The sequence below is a fragment of the Rana temporaria genome, chromosome 3 (assembly GCF_905171775.1).
Source record: "Rana temporaria chromosome 3, aRanTem1.1, whole genome shotgun sequence".
Classification (NCBI taxonomy): Eukaryota; Metazoa; Chordata; class Amphibia; order Anura; family Ranidae; genus Rana; species Rana temporaria.
In genome coordinates, this window is record NC_053491.1 from 8,883,195 (window position 1) to 8,898,223 (window position 15,029).

The 15,029-nt window shown below is 50.0% G+C and overlaps 2 protein-coding genes across 13 annotated transcripts in view; both read left to right on the plus strand.

Moving 5' to 3' along the window:
• Nucleotides 1–15,029, plus strand: part of KIF23 (kinesin family member 23) — a 912,882-nt gene that overhangs the window by 592,516 nt on the left and 305,337 nt on the right. The window lies entirely within an intron of this gene.
• Nucleotides 1–15,029, plus strand: part of ADAMTS7 (ADAM metallopeptidase with thrombospondin type 1 motif 7) — a 228,485-nt gene that overhangs the window by 202,838 nt on the left and 10,618 nt on the right. The window contains exons 22-23 of the mRNA XM_040342211.1: nucleotides 4,052–4,198; nucleotides 4,370–4,529. Of these exons, the coding sequence (XP_040198145.1) occupies nucleotides 4,052–4,198; nucleotides 4,370–4,529 (307 nt within the window). The remainder of the gene's footprint in view (nucleotides 1–4,051; nucleotides 4,199–4,369; nucleotides 4,530–15,029) is intronic.

Genomic DNA, 15,029 nt, shown 5'->3' on the forward strand with positions numbered 1-15,029 from the left:
TTTCACAGTAATCAGAGCATTTTTATATGCATTTTTTGCTGTGAAAACGACAATGGTCCCAAAAATGTGTCAACATTGTCCGAAGTGTCCGCCATAATGTCGCAGTCATGAAAAAAAATCGCTGATCGCCGCCATTAGTAGTAAAAAATAAATAATTAATAAAAATGCAATAAAACTATCCCCTATTTTGTAAACGCTATAAATTGTGCGCAAACCAACCGATAAACGCTTATTGCGATTTTTTTTTTACCAAAAATATGTAGAAGAATACGTATCAGCCTAAACTGAGGAAAACATTTATTTTTCATATTTTGGGGGGATATTTGTTATAGCAAAAAGGAAACAATATTGCATTTTCTTCAAAATTGTCGCTCTATTTTTGTTTATAGCGCAAAAAATAAAAACCGCAGAGGTGATCAAATACCACCAAAAGAAAGCTCTATTTGTGGGGAAAAAAGGACGCCAATTTTGTTTGGGAGCCACGTCGCACGACCGCGCAATTGTCAGTTAAAGCGACGCAGTGCCGAATCGCAAAAACTGGCCGGGTCCTTTAGCTGCCTAATGGTCCGGGTCTTAAGTGGTTAAGCAATACGTGAACATGCGTAAAAAAACACGCGTCCGCGCGGCGCGGAGGTGTCTGTAGCCTTAACAAAAGCACCAAGTGCTTACTGTTTATGTGACAATGAGGTGAACATCCCAGCTGTGCCCCCCCCCCCCCTCCCCTCCCCCTACACACGGGTCATACAATGGTAGAACAGAGCGCAGTGCTTCTGCCAAGGTCGTCCTGCACCTGTTTCCTGACACAACTTCTGGAAGACATAGAAGTCTATGCAGGGTGGAGAAATCCAAAAGTCCAAGAGAACATAACAGACCTTCGTCACATCTGGACCGTCAATGTTCTCACCCACCCGGTACATTCTGGTGTAAACACGCCATAGTAAGACGATTTTATGCCCAATTTGGGCATCAATCCTCTCACCTCCTCCCTCCTCCCCCTCTCATCCTCATTGTATTGTAAAAAGTCGCCATTTAAGCTCCAGGCACAAAAAAATGGATTTGCATTTATTCCTCAATAGCCACAAAAGATATAAACCCACTTTGTGTGCATCAATTGATGTAAAGGGGGACTCTGATGGGGACACCTGATGTAAGGGGGTACTCTGATGGGGACACCTGATGTAAGGGGGGCTCTGATGGGGACACCTGGTGTAAGGGGGACACTCTCATGGGGACATCTGATGTAAGGGGGGCTCTGATGGGAACATCTGATGTAAGGGGGCACTCTGATGGGAACACCTGATGTAAGGGGGGACTCTGATGGGAACACCCGAAGTAAGGGGGCACTCTGATGGGGACACCTGATATAAGGGGGGCTCTGATGGGGACACCTGATGTAAGGGGAGCACTCTGATGGGAACATCTGATGTAAGGGGGCACTCTGATGGGGACACCTGATGTAAGGGGTGCTCTGATGGGGACACCTGATGTAAGGGGGCGCTCTGATGGGGACATCTGATGTAAGGGGGCACTCTGATGGAAACACCTGATGTAAGGGGGCACTCTGATGGGGACACCTGATGTAAGGGGGCGCTCTGATGGGGACATCTGATGTAAGGGGGCACTCTGATGGAAACACCTGATGTAAGGGGGCACTCTGATGGGGACACCTGATGTAAGGGGGCGCTCTGATGGGGACACTTGATGTAAGGGGCACTCTGATGGGGACATCTGATGTAAGTAGGGAGTCTGATGGGAACACCTGATGTAAGGGGGTACTCTAATTGGGACACCTGATGTAAGGGGGCACTCTGATGGGGACACCTGATGTAAGGGGGTACTCTAATGGGGACACCTGATGTAAGGGGGTACTCTAATGGGGACACCTGATGTAAGGGGCACTCTGATAGGAGCACCTGATATAAGGGAAGAATCTGATGGGGACACTGGTGTAAGGGGCACTCTGATGGGAACATCTGATGTAAGGGGCACTCTGATGGGAACATCTGATGTAAGGGGGCACTCTGATGGGAACACCTGATGTAAGGGGGACTCTGATGGGGACACCTGATGTAAGGGGGCACTCTGATGGAAACACCTGATGTAAGGGGGCACTCTGGTGGGGACACCTGATGTAAGGGGGCACTCTGATGGGGACATCTGATGTAAGGGGGCACTCTGATGGAAACACCTGATGTAAGGGGGCACTCTGATGGGGACACCTGATGTAAGGGGCACTCTGATGGGGGCACTCTGATGGGGACATCTGATGTAAGGGGGCACTCTGATGGGAACATCTGATGTAAGGGGGACTCTGATGGGAACACCTGATGTAAGGGGGCACTCTGATGGGAACACCTGATGTAAGGGGGCACTCTGATGGGGACACCTGATGTAAGGGGTGCTCTGATGAGGACACCTGATGTAAGGGGGCACTCTGATGGGAACATCTGATGTAAAAGGGGACTCTGATGGGAACACCTGATGTAAGGGGGCACTCTGATGGGAACACCTGATGTAAGGGGGCACTCTGATGGGGACACCTGATGTAAGGGGTGCTCTGATGAGGACACCTGATGTAAGGGGGCACTCTGATGGGGACATCTGATGTAAGGGGGCACTCTGATGGAAACACCTGATGTAAGGGGGCACTCTGGTGGGGACACCTGATGTAAAGGGCACTCTGATGGGGGCACCTGATGTAAGGGGGGACTCTAATGGGAACACTGATATAAGGGGAGAATCTGATGGGGACACCTGATGTAAGGGGGGACTCTGATGGGGACCCTGATGTAAGGGGGACTCTGATGAGGACATCTGATGTAAGGGGAGCACTCTGATGGGAACACTGATGTAAGGGGGGACTCTGATGGGAACACCTGATGTAGGGGGACACCCTGATGGGAACACCTGATGTAAGGGGGGACTCTGATGGGAACACCTGATGTAGGGGGACACTCTAATGGGGACACCTGATATAAGGGGAGCACTCTGATGGGAACATCTGATGTAAAGGGGCACTCTGATGGGGACACCTGATGTAAGAATGCTCTGATGGGGACATCTGATGTAAGGGGGCACTCTGATGGAAACACCTGATGTGAGGCGGCACTCTGATGGGGACACCTGATGTAAGGGGCCCTCTGATGGGGACATCTGATGTAAAGGGGCACTCTGATGGGGACACCTGATGTAAGAATGCTCTGATGGGGACATCTGATGTAAGGGGGCACTCTGATGAGGACATCTGATGTAAGGGGCCCTCTGATGGGGACACCTGATGTAAGAATGCTCTGATGGGGACATCTGATGTAAGGGGGCACTCTGATGGAAACACCTGATGTGAGGCGGCACTCTGATGGGGACACCTGATGTAAGGGGCCCTCTGATGGGGACACCTGATGTAAGGGGGTACTCTAATGGGAACACCTGATATAAGGGGGGCACTCTGATGGGGACACCCAAAGTAAAGGGGACTCTGATGGGGACACCTGATATAAGGGACACTCTGATGGGAACACTGATATAAGGGGAGAATCTGATGGGGACACCTGATGTAAGGGGGACTCTGATGGGGACACCTGATATAAGGGGGCACTCTAATGGGGACATCTGATGTAAGGGGGGACTCTAATGGGGACATCTGATGTAAGGGGGGACTCTGATGGGAACACTGATGTAAGTAGGGAGTCTGATGGGAACACCTGATGTAAGGGGTACTCTGATGGGAACACATGATGTAAGGGGACACTCTGATGGGAACACTGATGTAAGGGGGGACTCTGATGGGGACCCTGATGTAGGGGGGACTCTGATGGGGACACCTGATATAAAGGGCACTCAATACTTCTGATATAATTGAACACTATAGCAAGTTATGAGATACGTGTTGCTGTTTTGGATCAGATTACTTTGCTTTTCATTGTTTCCACTCATTGCATGTAACAATATCTTGTGTGCTGATCAGGCTAACACCTGGTTACTCCTCATGTGGTTCCCAGTCTCTGGCAGGCAGTACTGCGGTCTCATGTCTTCACTTTGTGTGCCCCTGCAGTGCTCGGAGGAGTGCGGCGGTGGAATGCAGCAGAGGTTGGTCACCTGCCCTCAGACCGGTCGCTGCGATGAAAGTCTGAAACCCAACGGCAGCCGCCCCTGTAATGAACATCCATGCACTACGTGGGCTGTGGGGCCCTGGGGCCAGGTAAGTGTGGTATGGGGACATCTATGGATATACTTCACTCTGCACAGCTAGAAGGCTGCGAGATTTACCAGCTTCATGCAGCACGGATGGCGCTGGGGTTAGGTCCGCGCACCTCACACTTTGCACCCTCTTCTCTTTCCCGGGCTGTCTTCACGCTTTGGCTGCATTCAGTGCACAGCTTCCTGCGGAGGCGGAGTCCAGCGCCGCCAGGTGAAGTGCGTGAACAAGAGAACGGGGGCGGCCGAGGAAGATAATAATCTGTGTGACCACGAGCCGTGGCCGGAGAACGTCCAGAAGTGTAACCCTCAGGACTGCCAGCAGAACAACACCGGTAAGTGGCCACCGCTGAGCTACCGCACCCAGCGCTGTGCACACCTGATGTTAGGGGGGACTCTGATGGGGGACACCTGATGTAAGGGGGACTCTGATGGGGACACCTGATGTAAGGGGGACTCTGATGGGGACACCTGATGTAAGGGGGACTCTGATGGGGACACCTGATGTAAGGGGGACTCTGATGGGGACACCTGATGTAAGGGGGACTCTGATGGGGACACCTGATGTAAGGGGTACTCTGATGGGGGACACCTGATGTAAGGGGGACTCTGATGGGGACACCTGATGTAAGGGGTACTCTGATGGGGGACACCTGATGTAAGGGGGACTCTGATGGGGACACCTGATGTAAGGGGGACTCTGATGGGGACACCTGATGTAAGGGGGACTCTGATGGGGACACCTGATGTAAGGGGGCATTTTGGTGGGGACACTAGATACCAAAGGGGTAGTTTGTTGCAGACACCTGATGGGGACCCCTAAAGTAAGGGGGACTCTAATGGAGACCCCTGATATTAGGTGGACTCTAATAGGGACCCCTGATGTAGGAGGGACTCTAATGGGGACACCTGATGTAAGGGGGGGCTCTAATGGGGACCCTTGATGTAAAGGGAACTCTAATGGAGACCCCTTATGTAAGGTGGATCTAAGGGGGACCCTTGATGTAAGGGGGACACCTGATGTAAAGGGGACTCTAATTGGGGACACCTGATGTAAGGGGGGGCTCTAATTTGGACCCTTGATGTAAAGGGGACTCTAATGGGGACACCTGATGTAAGGGGGACTCTAATTGGGGACACCCGATGTAAGGGGGGGCTCTAATTTGGACCCTTGATGTAAAGGGGACTCTAATGGGGACCCCAGATGTAAGGTGGATGGATCTAATGGGGACCCTTGATGTAAGGGGGACTCTAATAGGGACACCTGATGTAAGGGGGACTCTAATGGGGACACCTGATGTAAGGGGGACTCTAATCGGGGACACCTGATGTAAGGGGGGCTCTAATGGGGACCCTTGATGTAAAGGGAACTCTAATGGGGACCCCTTATGTAAGGTGGATCTAATGGGGACACCTGATGTAAGGGGGACTCTAATCGGGGACACCTGATGTAAGGGGGGGCTCTAATTTGGACCCTTGATGTAAAGGGCACTCTAATGGGGACCCCTGATGTAAGGTGGATCTAATGGGGACCCCTGATGTAAGGGGGACTCTAATCAGGGACACCTAAAGTAAGGGGGGCTCTAATGGGGACCCTTGATGTAAGGGGGACTCTAATGGGGACCCCAGATGTAAGGTGGATCTAATGGGGACCCCAGATGTAAGGTGGATCTAATGGGGACCCTTGATGTAAGGGGGGCTGAAAAAAGACACAAGTCCATCAACTTCATCCTGTGTGTGTGATTTATATGTCAGTATTGCATTGTATATCCCTGTATGTTGTGGTCGCTCATGTGCTTACAGTGGGGATGGAAAGTTTGGGCACCCCAGGTAAAAATTTGTATTAATGTGCATAACGAAGCCAAGGAAAGATGGAAAAATCTCCAAAAGGCATCAAATTACAGATCAGACATTCTTATAATATGTCAAAAAAAGTTACATTTTATTTCCATCATTTACACTTTCAAAATGACAGAAAACAAAAAAAATGGCGTCTGCAAAAGTTTGGGCACCCTGCAGAGTTAATATCTTGTACTGCCCCCTTTGGCAAGTATCACGGCTTGTAAACGCTTTTTGTAGCCAGCCAAGAGTCTTTCCATTCTTGTTTGAGGGATCTTTGCCCATTCTCCCTTACAAAAGTCTTCCAGTTCTTTGAGATTTCTGGGCTGTCTGTCACGCACGGCTCTTTTAAGGTCTATCCATAGATTTTCAATTATGTTGAGGTCAGGAGATTGTGAAGGCCATGGCAAAACCTTCAGTTTACGCCTCTTGATGTAATCCCCCGTGGATTTTGAGGTGTGTTTAGGATCATTATCCATTTGTAGAAGCCATCCTCTCTTTAACTTCAGCTTTTTCACAGATGGCATCAAGTTACCATCCAAAATGTGCTAAATTTTATTGAATCCATTTTTCCTTCTACTTGTGAAATGTTCCCTGTGCCACCGGCTGCAATACAACCCCAAAGCATGATTGATCCACCCCCATGCTTCACAGTTGGACAGAGGTTCTTTTCATTAAATTCTGTGCCCTTTCTTCTCCAAACGTACCTTTGCTCATTCCGGCCAAAAAGTTCTATTTTAACCTCATCGGTCCACAGAACTTGTTTCCAAAATGCATCAGGCTTGTCTATATGTTCATTTGCAAAGTTCAAACGCTGATTTTTGTGGTGAGGACGTAGAAGAGGTTTTCTTCTGATGACTCTTCCATGAAGACCAGGGGCCAGATTCAAGAAGCAATTGCGCCTGTGTAACCATAGGTTACACAGCGCAATTGCTTACTTGCTCCGGCGTAGCGAATGCTCCTGATTCAGGAACATCGCTACGCAGACTGCGGCTTAAAATCTGCGTGGCATAAGGCTCTTATGCCACGCAGATTTTAGGCTGCATTCTTGCTTTGGCCGCTAGGGGGCGCTCCCATTGTGATCTGTGTATAGTATGCAAATTGCATACTAACACCGATTCACAACGTTGCGCGAGCCCTGCGTACGCAAATTACGTAGTTTGCGTACGTCGGGTTTCGCGTAAGGTTACACATCTTATAGCAGGCGCAGCCAATGCTATAGGATACCCACGTTCCCGCGTCGCGATATTTAAAATCTACGTCCTTTGTGTAAGTGAATCGTGAATGGCGCTGGACGCCATTCACGTTCACTTTGAAGCAAATGACGTCCTTGTGACGTCATTTGCCGCAATGCACGTCGGGAAAGTTTCCCGACGGAGCATGCTCTCTACACTCGGTGCGGGAGCGCGCCTAATTTAAATGATTCACGCCCCCGGCGGGATCATTTACATTGCGCGCACTTACGCCGGGCAATTTTGCCGGCACGCCCTCGCAATTTACGGAGCTACTGCTCCGTGAATCGAGGGCAGCGCAAAATATTTGCGGGGGCGCAGGGCAAAATCGTTGCCCTGTGCCTCCGCAAATAAAGCACAAATGTACCTGAATCTGGGCCATTATTTGTACAAGTATCTCTTTATAGTGGAATAGTGTACCACAACTCCAGTGTCTGCCAGATCTTTCTGGAGGGATCGTGCCGTCAAACGTGGGTTTTGAATTGCTTTTCTCACAATCCTGCGAGCTGTTCTGTCTGATATTTTTCTTGGTCTTCCAGATCTTGCTTTACCTTCCACTGTTCCTGATGACTGCCATTTCTTAATTACATTCCGAACAGAGGATATTGATATCTGAAAACGCTTTGCTATCTTCTTATAGCTTCTCCAGCTTTGTGAGCGACAACTATTTTCACTTTCAGTTTTCTAGACAACTGCTTAGAAGAACCCATGGTGCTGATTGTTGGGGGAGGGTCAGATGAGTCTGGGCATTTAAAACCTTTGAGATTGACATCACCTGGTCTTCCCAGACGATGATTGAGAACAATCCATGACACTGGCAGCTCTCAGCTCTGCAAAGGGGGCGGGGCATGCTAGAAATTCTGCAGGGTGCCCAAACTTTTGCAGACACCATTTTTTGGTTTTCTGTCATTTTGAAAGTGTAAATGATGGAAATAAAATCTAACTTTTTTTGACATATTATAAGAATGTCTAATCTGTAATTTGATGCCTTTGGAGATTTTTCCATCTTTCCTTGGCTTCGTTATGCACATTAATACAAATTTTTACCTGAGGTGCCCAAACTTTCCGATCCCCACTGTATCTAAAAGTTTTTTGAAACTATCGATGCTCCTCCCCCGCTGAGACCACCGCCTGTGGAAGGGAATTCCACATCCTTGCCGCTCTTACAGTAAAGAACCCTCTACATAGTTTAAGGTTAAACCTCTTTTCTTCTAATTTTAATGAGTGGCCAAGAGTCTTGTTAAACTCCCTTCCGCGGAAATGTTTTCTCCCTATTGTGGGGTCACCAGTACGGAATTTGTAAATTGAAATCATCTCCCCTCCCATCGTCTCTTCTCCAGAGAGAATAAAATTAGAGCTCACAACCTTTCCTCATCACTAATATCCTCCAGACCCTTTATTAGCTTTGTTGCCCTTCTTTGTACTCGCTCCATTTCCAGCACATCCTTCCTGAGGACTGGTGCCCAGAACTGGACAGCATACTCCAGGTGCGGCCAGACCAGAGTCTTGTAGAGCGGGAGAATTATCGTTTTATCTCTGGAGTAAATGCCCTTTTTATTGCCAATATTCTGTTTGCTTTGTTAGCAGCAGCTTGGCATTGCTGAGCCTATCATCTACTAGGACCCCCAGGTCATTTTCCATCCTAGACCCCCCCCAGAGGCTCCCCCCCCCCCCGTACCTGAGCTCCTCCCTCCCTCATACCTGAGCTCCTCCCTCTCCCATTGCTGAGCCTATCATCTACTAGGACCCCCAGGTCCTTTCCCGTCCTAGAAAGGCAGATAGATAGATTATGTAAGCCTTGCTCCTTTCACGTACTCTGATTTGTAATGATCTAATCTCGGGGTGATTGGTGATCTTCCAAATCTGTGAAATTTCTCTATTAATGGGGAGACGTTCAGTTTCCATGTCTGGGTGAGCGGAATGTTCTGCAGAAGAACGGATCTCATGTCGGTGTGTGTATTGTACAGTCCTGGTTAGCACTGTATATGATCACACTCAGCGGCGGTTCGTCCATAGAGGGCGCTGGAGCGCCGCCCCCTCTGGCTCCGCACCGCCACTGACTAATAACATAGATTCATTGCATGAATGTATGGTATTGTCGCCGCTGCCGCTGGTCTATTCAGATGGCTGGACATAGAGCGCCGGCCACCTGAATAACGGCAGATGGTTGGCTGTACGGTAGTGCCTATCAGGGCCAGCGCCTCTGAGAGGCTTTCCGAGTAGAGCTGTAGTCGGCTTCCTGAATGCTTATCCTCGGGACGTACCGGCGGTGCGTTCCTTGGATAAGACTGACAGGCGTCTCAGCCAATCAGGTTCACCGGTTCTGGCTATTGGTAACCTGACTGGCTGAAGCATCATCGAGGGCGGGAGAAGACATCGAGGGACGTGGATGGCTGACTCCAGTAAAGGTAAGTGCCGGGCAGGGGGATGGGGAAGGGGAATTTTACAGGGCACAGCAGCGACGAAGGGCACAGTGACGACAATGGGGACAATTGGCACAACGGCATGAATGGGCACAGTGGGGACAATGTGGCACAGTGGGGACAATTAAAGGGCACAGTGACATCAATGGGCACAGTGGCGACAATTAAAGGGCACAGTGGTGACAATTGGCACAGTGGCGACAAAAGATGGGCACAGTGGCTGCGTTTGATGGCATGGAACAGTGGTGACAATTGATGGCACAGTGGCTGCATTTGATGGCATGGCACAGTGGCTGCATTTGATGGCATTGCACAGTGGTGACAATTGATGGCACAGTGGCTGCGTTTGATGGCATGGCACAGTGGTGACAATTGATGGCACAGTGGCTGCGTTTGATGGCATGGCACAGTGGTGACAATTGATGGCACAGTGGCTGCGTTTGATGGCATGGCACAGTGGCTGCGTTTGATGGCATGGCACAGTGGCTGCGAATTGATGGCACAGTGGCTGCGTTTGATGGCATGGCACAGTGGTGCGAATTGATGGCACAGTGGCTGCTTTTGATGGCATGGCACAGTGGTGACAATTGATGGCACAGTGGCTGCGTTTGATGGCATGGCACAGTGGCTGCGTTTGATGGCATGGCACAGTGGCTGCGAATTGATGGCACAGTGGCTGCGTTTGATGGCATGGCACAGTGGTGCGAATTGATGGCACAGTGGCTGCTTTTGATGGCATGGCACAGTGGTGACAATTGATGGCACAGTGGCTGCGTTTGATGGCATGGAACAGTGGCTGCGTTTGATGGCATGGCACAGTGGCTGCGTTTGATGGCATGGCACAGTGGCTGCATTTGATGGCATTGCACAGTGATGCGAATTGATGGCACAGTGGCTGCGTTTGATGGCATGGCACAGTGGTGCGAATTGATGGCACAGTGGCTGCGTTTGATGGCATGGCACAGTGGCTGCGTTTGATGGCATGGCACAGTGGTGCGAATTGATGAAACAGTGGCTGCGTTTGATGGCATGGCACAGTGGTGACAATTGATGGCACAGTGGCTGCGTTTGATGGCATGGCACAGTGGTGCGAATTGATGGCACAGTGGCTGCGTTTGATGGCATGGCACAGTGGTGACAATTGATGGCACAGTGGCTGCGTTTGATGGCATGGCACAGTGGTGCGAATTGATGGCACAGTGGCTGCGTTTGATGGCATGGCACAGTGGTGACAATTGATGGCACAGTGGCTGCGTTTGATGGCATGGACCAGTGGTGACAATTGATGGCATAGTGGCTGCGTTTGATGGCATGGCACAGTGGCTGCGTTTGATGGCATGGCACAGTGGCTGCGTTTGATGGCATGGCACAGTGGCTGAGTTTGATGGCATGGCACAGTGGCTGAGTTTGATGGCATGGCACAGTGGTGCGAATTAATGGCATGGCACAGTGGTGACAATTGATGGCACAGTGGCTGCGTTTGATGGCATGGCACAGTGGCTGCGTTTGATGGCATGGCACAGTGGCTGCGTTTGATGGCATGGCACAGTGGCTGCATTTGATGGCATTGCACAGTGATGCGAATTGATGGCACAGTGGCTGCGTTTGATGGCATGGCACAGTGGTGCGAATTGATGGCACAGTGGCTGCGTTTGATGGCATGGCACAGTGGCTGCGTTTGATGGCATGGCACAGTGGTGCGAATTGATGAAACAGTGGCTGCGTTTGATGGCATGGCACAGTGGTGACAATTGATGGCACAGTGGCTGCGTTTGATGGCATGGCACAGTGGTGCGAATTGATGGCACAGTGGCTGCGTTTGATGGCATGGCACAGTGGTGACAATTGATGGCACAGTGGCTGCGTTTGATGGCATGGCACAGTGGTGCGAATTGATGGCACAGTGGCTGCGTTTGATGGCATGGCACAGTGGTGACAATTGATGGCACAGTGGCTGCGTTTGATGGCATGGACCAGTGGTGACAATTGATGGCATAGTGGCTGCGTTTGATGGCATGGCACAGTGGCTGCGTTTGATGGCATGGCACAGTGGCTGCGTTTGATGGCATGGCACAGTGGCTGAGTTTGATGGCATGGCACAGTGGCTGAGTTTGATGGCATGGCACAGTGGTGCGAATTGATGGCATGGCACAGTGGTGACAATTGATGGCACAGTGGCTGCGTTTGATGGCATGGCACTGTGGTGCGAATTGATGGCACAGTGGCTGCGTTTGATGGCATGGCACAGTGGTGACAATTGATGGCACAGTGGCTGCGTTTGATGGCATGGCACAGTGGTGCGAATTGATGGCACAGTGGCTGCGTTTGATGGCATGGCACAGTGGTGACAATTGATGGCACAGTGGCTGCGTTTGATGGCATGGACCAGTGGTGACAATTGATGGCATAGTGGCTGCGTTTGATGGCATGGCACAGTGGCTGCGTTTGATGGCATGGCACAGTGGCTGCGTTTGATGGCATGGCACAGTGGCTGAGTTTGATGGCATGGCACAGTGGCTGAGTTTGATGGCATGGCACAGTGGTGCGAATTGATGGCATGGCACAGTGGTGACAATTGATGGCACAGTGGCTGCGTTTGATGGCATGGCACTGTGGTGCGAATTGATGGCACAGTGGCTGCGTTTGATGGCATGGCACAGTGGTGACAATTGATGGCACAGTGGCTGCGTTTGATGGCATGGCACAGTGGTGACAATTGATGGCACAGTGGCTGCGTTTGATGGGCACAGTGAGGCTGCAATTTTTGTCTTTTTCGTTTGTGCCCCCCCCCAAAAAATGTTGAGCACCAGCCGCCACTGATCACAATGTATATTTGCGTCTATAGCGTGCTTGCGGTGTGTATGTCCCCGGTCTGCGCCGTGTGATATCTAGAAATACCTTGTCACAGTGCGGCTGACAATTCTCTGGAGCACCTATAAAAATAGACGGAATACCGGCCTGGAAATACCTTGTTGGAATTTTCCTGTAAGTGGACTGGCAGGCACTGGGATGTTTAGGTCCCATAGAGAATACTAAGGGAGATACAGTATATACGAGTATAGAATATATTTACATTGTATACACGATAAAGAACACCAAAAATAATATAATTCATGAATGGGTAATCTTGTTATACAAATTCCCAAGAAGTCTGGGCCAGATTCACATAGCTGCGCTCCGGCGTAACGTAACTCATTTACGTTACGCCGCCGCAAGTTTCCAGCGTAAGTGCTTGATTCACAAAGCACTTGCGTGTAAACTTTCGACGGCGTAGCGTAAAGCCGTCCGGCGCAATCCCGCCTAATTCAAATGGGGCGTGTACCATTTAAATTAGGCGCGTTCCCGCGCCGAACGTTCTGCGCATGCTCCGTTTGGAAATTTCCCGTCGTGCTTTGCGCGAAATTACGGCGCCCCGACGTGTTTTTTGAACGGCGACGTGCGTAACGTACTTTCGTATTCCCGGACGTCTTACGCAAAAAAAAAAAAAAATTGAAATTCGACGCGGGAACGACGGCCATACTTTAACATGGCTGGTCTAAATCTAAGCCATGAAATAGCAGGCTTAAGATTGCGACGGGAAAAACCGACTAGCGACGACGTAAGAGATTGCGACGAACGCGTGTACCTTTCGTGGATCGCCGTAAACAGCTAATTTGCATACCCGACGCTGGAAAACGACGCAAACTCCACCCAGCGGGTGCCGGAGAATTACACCTAGGATCCGAAGCCGTACGCCTGTCGGATCTATGCCAAAAGCCGTCGTATCTTGGTTTGAGGATTCCAAATCAAGATACGACGCGGCAAATTTGAAAATACGCCAGCGTTTCAGTAGATACGCCGGCATATTTCTACTGTGAATCTGGCCCTCTGTTTCTAAAGGTAATGCGTCTAAGGTAAATCTTAATAATCATAATTAATTGCATGATATAAAAGTATTAATACTCACACACAGGGGTGTATTTATAAAAAAAAACAAAAAAATGTTGTAATATTTATTATTATTATTTATTGATTTAAAATAGAAAATATATTTTTCTTTAATTTGGCCACTAGATGGAGCTAAGTGTCAAAGGAAATGGTACTTAGCCCCAGCTAGTGGTCGAATGCAGTATATTCTATTTTAAATCAATGAAAAACTTTCAAACAACATAGGAAACATTCTATCAAACAAAAAATGTCATTGCCACATTTGCAGAGGACAAATGTACAAATTGGAATATAACTTTTTTTGTAAATTGCTCATGTTGGTCTTGTGGGCCCAATCTATTGCTCCTCTGGCAGCCAGCACCGCATTCTCTCTACGCTCCGGCAGTGGACTGTCACTCATGACCAGGGGCGGACTGACAACTCATGGGGCCAGGCCCGTTGGAACCCGACAGGCAAAGCAAGCATTTGCCTGGGGCCCCCGAGCTAGCCAGGGGCTCCCGGGCTGGCCAGGGGCCCCAGCAGGGAGGGCACTTGCCGCACCGCTGCGTCCTCCTGCAGTCCGGTCGACCGTGTACCATAACCGCGCGGTACAGGAGAATCAGGTTCCTGTTCCTGGCCGGACTGACAGGAAGTGCACACACTGAGTGTTCACGCCCTTTCAGTCCGGCCCCGGGAACAGCAAATTGAATCTCCTGTACGATATGGTACACGGCCGACCGGACTGCAGGAGGACGCAGCGATGCGGCAAGGGCCCTCCCTGCTGGGGCCCCTGTGCGGACACCAACATCTGCCGGCGTGTGAGGATAGAGGTAAATAGCCAACCCCCCCCCCCCCCGCTTCTCAAATGAAAAACTGAATGTCACAGTTTTTGCCTGGGGCCCCCAAATGTCTTCAAACGGCCCTGCATGGGGACCCCGGGTAATAGGAGATTATGGGGCAACACAGTATACACACACACACATACAGTATACACACACACACATACAGTATACACACACACACATACAGTATACACACACAAACATATAGTATACATACACAGTATACACACACACATAGTATACATACACAGTATACACACACAGAATACACATACTGAAAAGGTACTGGAGAGGCGAGGCAGCTATAATCTTGGGATTTTTAAAAAACACTGATTTTTACATACTGTCCCTGGTTTTACTGAGGCTGGCAACCCTGATGGGGCCCCCTAGTGGCATGGGGCCCTCGTGCAGTGCCCGAGTGCCTGAATAGTCAGTCCGCCCCTGCTCATGACATGCTCATGTTCAGTGCAGGGCTATGGGCTCTGCATTGTCGTTGATGATATCAGAGGACCAGCAACCACCAGAAAGTAGTTGGAAATAGGCTGCAGGGACCGGCTTTGCAGCGCAGAGGATCCTGCAGGAGGGGAAGATCG